We start from the raw sequence: 10,315 nt of genomic DNA on the forward strand, positions 1-10,315 counted from the left end.
ATTTTGTTCACTTGAGTTTTTTCTGTTTTTTTTTTTTTTTTTTTGAGACAGAGTTTTGCTCTTGTCGCCTAGACTGGAGTGCAATGGCATGATCTCGGCCCACCGCAACCTCCGCCTCCCAGGTTCAAGTGATTCTCCTACCCCTCCTGAGTAGCTGGGATTACAGGCATGTGCCACCACGCCCAGCTAATTTTTCTTTTTCTTTTCTTTTTTTTTTTTTTTTTTTTTTTTGAGAGGGCGTCTTGCTCTGTCGCCCAGGCTGGAGTGCAGTGGTGCCATCTCGGCTCACTACAAGCTCCGCCTCCCGGGTTCACGCCATTCTCCTGCCTCAGCCTCCCAAGTAGCTGGGACTACAGCTGCCCACCACCACCCCTGGCTAATTTTTTCTATTTTTTTTTAGTAGAGATGGGGTTTCACCATGTTAGCCAGGGTGGTCTCGATCTCCTGACTTCGTGATCCACCCGCCTCGACCTCCCAAAGTGCTGGGATTACAGGCGTGAGCCACCGCGCCCGGCAGTTTTTGGTTATTCTTAAACCCTAAATGTGTTTTAAGTTATTCTTGAGAATATTGGAGACTTAATGACAAAGCTCCTACTGTCTTCAAGTTATGGAAAGGAAAGGACCTTAGAGCAGAGAGATAAATTTAATGTTTCTGCTAAACAGCCCATTATTTCAAGTGGTCATCTTTAACAAACTCATGCAGTTTTAGAATTTTAATATTTAATATGGGATATGAGTACATTTTTATTGTTTATAATGTATTGTAGGAAGGCTAAAGTTAACAGATGACACTTCACAGTTGGCATCTGTGGCCCTTGGGTGTTCTCAGAGGCCTTAGAGTTTTTCTTTTTCTTTTCCTTTTTTTTTTTTTTTTTTAAGATGGAGTCTCTCTCTGTCTCCCAGACTGGAGTGCAGTGGCGCGACCTCGGCTCACTGCAACCTCTGCCTCCTGGGTTCAAGCAATTCTCTTCCTCAGCCTCCCGAGTAGCTGGGATTACAGGCGCCCGCCAACAAACCCAGCTAATTTTTGTATTTTTAGTAGAGACAGAGTTTCACTATCTTGGCCAGACTGGTCTTGAACTCCTGACCTCGTGATCCACAGGCCTTAGCCTCCCAAAATGCTGGGATTACAGGTGTGAGCCACCACGCCCAGCCAGATTTTTCTTCTCATTCAGTAAATGTGCTGCTCTGCACTGCTGAGTACAAAAGGTTCAAAAGGTCTTCTTCACTGGTTGATGGGCTGGAGCTACATCTGTAGGGCTGAGGCCTGAAAGTCCGAGCTCTGTTGCATTAGTGGCCCTATCAGCATTTCCTCTGACCTGAGCCTGCCCCTTCCCTCTCTGAGCCATTCTCAGACTACCACTAACTGGTTTCACAGGAGGAGGCAACTGGAGGATTTCAGATTGGGGAAGTTATCTCAGCCTTTTCTGTCTCCAAGTTGTTCTGTCTTCTCATACAGGAGAGACTTGCTCTTTGAGAGACTATAATAATGAGTAGAACACATTAAAATAAATTTTAGTAGACAAAGGTAGCATAACCAATAAAATTGCAAATGAAAAGTGGTTCGTTATAGGTAATTAAAGTATTTTTAAAAATGTTTTTAAAAAAGCACAGTTCTATGCTAATAAACTTTAGAATCTGTGTAATAAAATTATTTGAAAAATAAAAATGTAACATTCACCAAAAGGCAGAAACATTTCACAAGAAAAAAATTAGAAGCTATGTAAAATTATTTTCCACATATTGATGTTTTCCAACTATTGATGCTTGTGCTGGCCCGGCTTCCGAATGAGTTCTGCAGGTGGAGGTTGGCAGAGAAGACAGCCCTGCTGTGCCTTGCTCAGGGAGGGCTTTGGGACCCGGGAGAATGGTGTGAGTAAAGCCAGAGGGATCTGAGAAGACAGATACTTTACTCCTGCACTGTTGTCTCTAGAGAATTTCCCAGCTGGCTCTCTGTCTGTGTAAACAAGCCTTGAGGATATGACCGTTGCCCACCCTTGTTAGCCCCTCCTCTGTTTACATAGAGCTCTAAGTACACGCCCATGGAAATATCTGCATATTCTTGAATGACTTAACTTGCTCATTTTTCTGTCCAGGTCATTTCTGCCATCCAGAAGCACAGATCAGCTGAGAGCGACACACCAGAAGAAGGCCTAAGAGTTTCCGAAAGTGGTGATTTTTTTTACCATTAATATATTACATGTTGGTAGTATGAAAGGAAAATAAATCTTGGAGCTTCAAAATCACTAGGCCAAAGATAAAAGTCAAGCTGGGAACTGCTTAGGGCAAACCTGCCTCCCATTCTATTCAAAGTCATCCCTCTGCTCACTGACATAAATATGTATCTGATTGACTCCTTTGGAGAGGCTAATCAGAAACTCAAAAGAAAGCAACAGGTTGTCTGTCACCAACCTGTGACCTGGAAGCCCTTCCCTGCTTGAGTTGTCCTGCCTTTTCAGATGGAACCAATGCACATCTCACATATACTGATTGATGTCTCATGTCTCTCTAAAATGTATAAAACCAAGTTGTGCTCTGATCACCTTGAGCACATGTCATCAGGACGTTCTGAGGCTGCCAGGGACACATGTCTTCAACCTTGCTAAAATAAACTTTCTAAATTATCTGAGATCTGGCTCAGATTTTCGGGGTTCACACTAGACAGTTGTTAAGAAAATAACAAAAAGACATTACAGACATAGCATAGTTGCATGTCCATTTCCATTGAACTCAGAGAAATGAGTTTTTTAAAAAGGAAAAAACTCGGCCGGGCACGGTGGCTCACACCTGTAATCCCAGCACTTTGGGAGGCCAAGGCGGGCGGATCACGAGGTCAGGAGATCGAGACCATCCTGGCTAACACAGTGAAACCCCGTCTCTACTAAAGAATACAAAAAATTAGCCAGGCGTAGTGGCGAGCGCCTATAGTCCCAGCTACTCGGGAGGCTGAGGCAGGAGAATGGCGTGAACCCAGGAGGCGGAGGTTGCAGTAAGCCGCGATTGTGCCACTGCACCTCAGCCTGGGCGACAGACCAAGACTCCGTCTCAAAAAAAAAAAAAAAAAAAAAAAAAAAAATCCCAGCACTTTGGGAGGCCAAGGCAGGAGGATTACCAGGTCAAGAGTTTGAAAACATCCTGGCCAACATGGTGAAACCCTGTCTCTACCAAAAAGAGAAAAATTAGGGAGGCCAAGGCGGGCGGATCACAAGGTCAGGAGATCAAGACCATCCTGGCTCACATGGTGAAACCCAGTCTCTATTAAAAATAGAAAAAATTAGCCGGGCGTGGTGGCGGCTAATTTTTGTGTTTGCTATTTCAAGTCCTTGTTTCCTTGTAACCAGTTTCCTATCTTGACCTTGGGGGCTGAAGATTCTGAAAATGAAAGACATAAATATCCCAAAAGAGTTACCTGTAATTTAAGAGAGTGCAGCAGCTTGTAGTGATCCAGAGCCTCGGGCATTGCAATAAAGGGGCGACTGGGATTCAGGGGTCAAAGGAAAATGGATAGAAATGGATTTCCTCCAGTTGCCATGGATGAGTGCTGGAGATAGGGATGTGTGTCTACACATAGAGAAACTGTGGGTATCTAACTTGGAATCCCTTCCTCCACCAAAGGTCACCAAGATATGGGGACTAAAAGTATTCTAGCAAAGCTGGGAGCAGAGCAGAAACTGCTTTACCAGTTTAGAAGCAGAGGAAGGACAGTTGGCAACAAAAATCCCAAAAGACACAGGGACTCTACCACATAGTGAACACTGCACAGCAGCTTTTGCCCAGCTATCTCACTGTAGGAGCAGAACAGGCTTTACTTCATTCCTGAGGACTACCAGAGCCTCTCACTTCAATGGAAAGAAGAAGCTAATCTTGAGGAAGAGAACACTGACAAACGCCATTGCAGAGGGAGTCCATGACAGTACTTCTGACCCTCCCACTGTAAGGTATAATGTACACCAGTAACCTGAAAAATGGAGACTTAGCTGGGCAGACAGAGAAAGTGATTTCCAAAGAAAGAGATTACCACAGAAGTAGAAAAGAATACCAGGAACTTCCAATTTTAGTTCCAACATGGAAAGAGCTTGAGAATCATTACTCCAATCCTCACAAGATAAACAAAGCTTGGCTGGACACAGTAGCTCACGCCTATAATCCCAGCACTTTGGGAGGCTGAGGCGGGTGGATCACTTGAGGTCAGGAGTTCGAGACCAGCCTGGCCAACATGTTGAAACCCTGTTTACAAAATTACAAAAATTAACCGGGCATGGTGGTGGGTGCCTGCAATCCCAGCTACTCCGGAAGCTGAGACAGGAGGATCACTTGAACCCAGGAGACAGAGGTTGCGGTGAGCCGAGGCCGCACTACTACACTCTAGCCTGGGCGACAGAGTGAGGCTCAGTCTCAAAAAAAAAATTTTTTTTTTTTTGAAAAAGGACTTGCATGAGTCATATACTGGTAGGAACACTTAAACAGCAGTTCTGACAAATTGCTGGAGGCTGATTATGGACTAGCTTGAGAGAGAGAAACTCCTAGCACCTAGACTTAGGGCCCCACCCCCGCCCCACTTTCTTGGAATTTACCTCCAAAAACCAAAGTGAGTTCCCATATTGGAAAGCCAAGAAAAAGATCCTTTCTTTTCTGGCAGAGAGACAGTGAAAGAACCGTTCTGAAATATGTTCAGAGCATCCCCCATAACAAAGGCCTACTCTCCACTGGAAAAGACTTGAAAGCAGAATGCTTTCTCCAAGTAAGACAAAGAACTGAAGATTCCTGCACTTCTCTGGTAACAGAATGAAGGAGGTGTATTCTTGTACGGTCATGTGGTTACCACTGAAACTGTTTTGGGGACATCAAATTATTGATAATGGCAATCTCTTGGCCTTAATGGTACAATGCCTAAGAGACAGGGACAGATATTCCATATGCAGGGTAGATGTCAACTTTTGTCAATGAGTACATGCAGAGGCTCTTTTTAGATAATAGGAGTACAAAGTCCACTTGCTACACAAAGTTGGCCGTTTTTCCCAAGGAGTTCATATGACTCAGGCTATCATCATATCACCATTTGCACACAATACATCGATTCACACATTCTTAATTTTCTCCAGGGTTACTGTGAATTTTTACCCAATGACATGAAGCCTGCTCATGTGACTGATTTAAAATGGCTTGTCCTTATCGTGCTACACTGATGTTTCCCAAGTAAGTCATGGTTTTAGCTTTGTTACTGTTTCTCTCCCAAATCTGCCCTTCATGAGATTTGTATCCTCCTTATGTCTTATAATTATACAAAGCTTCAAATAGAATTTCCTCTCATAGTCCAATCTTTTCTCCCCCAGAGTATACTATATTTGATGTTATCTATAATCAATCAAGGCTCAAGAATCAAAACAATCATGTACTTGTGCCATTGTTTTATAATAGATTAATCAATATGCAATGTATACAGTTTATCATAGGCTAATTTTCTCTCTTCTTTTACCCTGTATATCCATTGATATTCCTGAATGTGGTGTTAAAATCTGCATATGAAATGATTTTGTTTTTCAACATAAGCTTTCAACTTGAAGTTTTCATCATTACCTTGGTCTAGACCAAGGTAGACCCCAACTTTAATATTACTTACATCATTTATGAGTAATATAATTATAGGAGTCTATTCCTTCATTAGGCCTGAGATTACATTTTGAGCATTATACATTACTTTGATTATTATTATTATTATTTTTTGAGATGGAGTCTCACTTTGTTGCCCAGGCTGGAGTGCAGTGGCATGATCTCTGCTCATTGCAACCTTTGCCTCCTGGGTTCAAGCGATTCCCCTGCCTCAGCCTCCCGAATAGCTGGAATTACAGGCACGTGCCACCATGCCCGGCTAATTTTTGTATTTTTAGTAGAGACGGGGTTTCACCATGTTGGTCAGCCTGGTCAAACAGTAAATATTTTAGGATTTGCAGGTCAAGCAGTCTCTGTTGCAACCAGTCAACACTGCTGTTGTAACCTGAAAGCAGTCACAGATGATACATAAATGAGCATGGTGATATTCCAATAAAGTACATTTACAAAAATAGATATCAAAGTAGGATTTGACTCACACACTGACCGTTTCAGATTTCTAACAGAGAGGAATGAATAAAAATGTTGCCTCTGAATTTTGCTGCCATGTTTTGTAGGCTAATTCTACCACTTCATATTTGTCCAACTTTGAGCTAATTCTTTCATCTCACTGTACCTCCATTTTCTCACTTTTTTTAAAAAAAGGGATAATGACAGTACCTATTTTCATAGGACCACTATAAAGATTGAGTCCAGGCCGTATGCAGTGGCTCAAGCCTGTAATTCTAGCACTTTGGGAGGCCAAGGCGGGTGGATCACCTGAGGTCAGGAGTTTGAGACCAGCCTGGCTAACATGGCGAAACCCTGTCTCTACTAAAAAACACAAAAATTAGATAGGCGTGGTGGTGGGTGCCTGTAATCCCAGCCTACTCAGGAGGCCGAGGCTGGTGAATCGCTTAACCTGGGAGGCGAAGGTTGCAGTGAACCAAGATTGTGTCATTGCTCTCCAGCCTGGGCGACAAGTGCAAAACTCTGTCTCAAAAAAAAAAAAAAAAAAAAAAAAAATTAAGTCCATATATATAATGTGTAGAAATGTGATTAACACACAGGAAACAATATAGAAAACTCAGTTGCTGTCTTCATACAAGTACCCTCAGTGGTCAGGTGGAAATGTATGTGATTCAAATGTATGTGTTGACTTTCAGTTCAAAAATGTGAGTGTTTCCTTTGATCTCTTGAAATAAAGGCCAATGCTTAGCTGAGATAGGCAATAATGCCATAAACTTGCAGTTCTATCTTCAATTCTCTAACATTTCTCCTCTGCTTTTTCAAAGATTCCAAAATAGACTCAGTTTCCCTGTTTTTCGTATTTTAATTATTTGCCTTCCAAATACTAGTATGTTTTCAAGATGGATAAAAATGAATCAATTTCTTAGTTGATTCCTTGTTTGACATGAGCCTTTACCTAAGCTTGCATTTATTTAAAAGAAAAAAAAAAAAAAAAAAAAAGCCAGGCGTGGTGGCTCATTCCTGTAATCCCAGCACTTTGGCAGACCAAGGGAGGTAGATCACCTGAGACTGAGAGTTTGAGATCAGCCTGGCCAACATGGTGAAATCCTGTTTCTACTAAAAATACAAAAATTAGCCAGGGGTGGCAGGCACCTTTAATCCCAGCTACTTGGGAGGCTGAGGCAGGAAAATCACTTGAACCCGGGAGGCAGAGGTTGCAGTGAGCTGAGATCGTGCCACTGCACTCCAGCCTGGGCAACAAGAGGGAGACTCCATCTCAAGAAAAAAAAAAAAAAAAAAGGTTATTCTCAGTCTCAAACATCAACCCAATGAGAACCTGAGAACTAGCCCTTCACCAATCAAATATAATGTTTCAAATCTTGGAACCCTAGAACCCCAAATTTATCTTCTAAAAGATGGTTGAAATAAACCTGGCACTGAATATGCCTTTGTTTTATCTAAAATTGACTGAGTCTCTGTGAAGAATAGGGCTAGATTGTATGCACGAAGCAGTTATACAGCAAATGTTTAAAAAACTGAGAGTCCCATGGAATCAAGATCATTTAGACAACAGGTAAAGTAGCAAAATATCTAAATTTTAATTAAAACTAAGTTAAAATGCCCATTCAGACAGTAACTTGTTGGGAAAAATGAAGACAACTATATCATTTACCTAGAGCAATAACATGCTACTTAAATACTTTTTTTTTTTTTTTTTTGAGATGGCGTTTCGCTCTCGTTGCCCAGGCTAGAGTACAATGGCACGATCTCGGCTCACCGCAACCTCTGCCTCCCAGGTTCAAGTGATTCTCCTGCCTCAGCCTCCCGAGTAGCTGGGATTACAAGCATGTGCCGCCACACCCGGCTAATTTTGTATTTTTAGTAGAGATGGAGTGTCTCCATGTTTTTCAGGCCGGACTTGAACTCCCAACCTCAGGTGATCCACCCACCTCAGCCTCCCAAAGTGCTAGAATTACAGGTATGAGCCACTGCACCTGGCCTAAATAATCTTTAAATATAAAGACACAAATAGTTTAAAAGTAAAAAGATGAAAAGGTATGTTACGAAAACAATAATCAAAAGAAAGCTGGGCTGGGTGCGGTGGCCCATGCCTGTAATTCCAGCACTTTGGGAGGCCAAGGCGGGTGGATCACCTGAGGTCAGGAGTTCGAGACCAATCTGACCAACATGGTGAAAACCTGTCTCTACTAAAAATACAATATTAGCTGGATGTGGTGGCAGGCGCCTGTAATCCCAGCTACTCAGGAAGCTGAGGCAGGAGAATCGCTTGAATCCAGGGGGCAGAGGTTGCAGTGAGCCAAGATCACACCACTGTACTTCAGCCTGGATGACAGAACAAGACTCCATCTCAAAAACAAACAAACAAACAAACAAACAAAAAAAACAGAAAAAGAAAAAAAAAGCTAGAGTGGCTAAATTAATATCTAACAAAGTAGAAAAAGATATTAGTAGAGACAGAGGGTAATTCCATAATGAGAAAGGGGTCAATTCATCAACAGGATGTAACATTCCTAAATGTGTATGCTCCTTACAAAACAGCTTCAAAAATCAAAAAGCAAAATCTGATAGAATTGCAGGAGAAATAGGCAAATTCATAAATATAGTTGGAAATGTCAACACCCCTCTCTCATAGAAAATCAGTAAGGATATAGAAGATTTGAATAATATTGACCAACATGATGTTTATTGAACACTGTACCCCAGGACAAGAGAATACACATTTCTTTCAAGTGCAAATGAAACATTTACCGATATAGATCATATCCTTCACCGTAAAACAAGTCTCAATACATTTAAAAAGGATTCAAGTCATATAAAGTCTATATCTGGACCATTTAAAATTAAATTATAAACCAATAACAAAAAGATATATGAACATCCTCATAGATTAGGGAAAAAATACAATTTTAAATAATTCAATGGTCAAAGAAGAAATCAAAAGGGAAAATAGAATCTTGAATAGAATGGAGAATATATCAAAATTTGTGAGATGCCATAGAAGGAAATTTATAGCTCTAAGTGCTATATATACATAAAAGAACGTCATCTGATTTATTGCCTCGATGGTGATGAGTTTCACGAGTCAAAATGTATCAAGTTATATACTTTATGAAATGTATTATATGTCAATTATATCACAATAATAATATTAAGACAGTCCTCTTCCCCTAAAAAATTTTTTTAAAGTTAGAATCAAACTTACCTGCCACTCACTTGTTGGGAAATATTAGGATAACTATACCACATGTCTAGAACTTTAGTGACAATACGGTTTTCTTTTACAAACTTTAGGTTATAGAATAGAATTAACATAGTTCCAGAAAAAAGCTGAGATCCTGAGTCCTCTATAATGGGAAAAGGGACTACTTAGGGTTCCAGGCAGTTTCCACCAAAATCTGAGTTTTCTTTCCCTTGAAATTTGATTGTAGATGATTGCATACAGCTAGACATTTAAAAAATCTTTACAGTTAGGTTTAGCCATATGGCTATTCTCATCAACAGAAAATGAGCAGATATTACGAATCTCATCTATGAACTAAGGATTTAAAAAGCAAGTTTTCTCCGCTAAGTTTTTTCTTTACCTTTCTGCCAGCTTGATGCTGTTACTACTATTCTGGGGTACAGCAAGTGCCACAAGATGAAAGCAAGCTTGGCGCACGAATCCCACATGGAACAGTGCCACTCACCACCAGTTACATATACTCGTGACCAATTGTTTTACATTAACAAGAAATACATTTCTTTAGTATTTGATCCATTATGTATTTTGGTTCTTTTTTTAAAGTAGTTTAGCCTACTCTATCACACCAAAAATTTCAAGAACAGAAGGCCTCTGTCAAGCCCCCATAATCCTTCAGGAAAAGGTCAGAGCTCTGAACTTACCCTAATAATTGTCCCCAAGTCTCAGATTGAGCAACCTTCCCCAGGTCTTACCTATAGAATTCCAGCAAGTACTTGTAAATATCACAATAAAGATGTTAAGAAAGTCCCTCTCCCTTCCAAAATCTTTTTAAGTTAGCATCAAACTGAAATGCCCACTCTAGCAAGCACTCACATTTGGGGAAATATCGGGATAACTATACCACATCCCTAGAACTCTGGTGACAAAAAAACATTTTACTTATAAAGTAAATTCACTTGGAAAGTAAATTTACTTGTAAAGTGAGTTTACAGTAGAAGACAGCTGGGCTAATTTTTTGCCTAGAACTTACTGTATGGGAAAATAAGTGGGAAG

General features: G+C 40.8%; 1 protein-coding gene across 1 annotated transcript in view; it reads left to right on the top strand.

Annotated features, from left to right (window-relative positions):
* Positions 1 to 1,788: 1,788 nt before the first annotated feature.
* The window catches only part of LOC106993361 (uncharacterized), a 100,985-nt gene continuing 92,458 nt past the window's right edge, over positions 1,789 to 10,315 (top strand). Inside the window, exons 1-2 of the mRNA XM_077964890.1 lie at positions 1,789 to 1,872; positions 2,097 to 2,172. Coding sequence (XP_077821016.1) covers positions 1,789 to 1,872; positions 2,097 to 2,172 — 160 coding nt within the window. The remainder of the gene's footprint in view (positions 1,873 to 2,096; positions 2,173 to 10,315) is intronic.

The sequence above is a fragment of the Macaca mulatta genome, chromosome 14 (assembly GCF_049350105.2).
Source record: "Macaca mulatta isolate MMU2019108-1 chromosome 14, T2T-MMU8v2.0, whole genome shotgun sequence".
NCBI lineage: Eukaryota > Metazoa > Chordata > Mammalia > Primates > Cercopithecidae > Macaca > Macaca mulatta.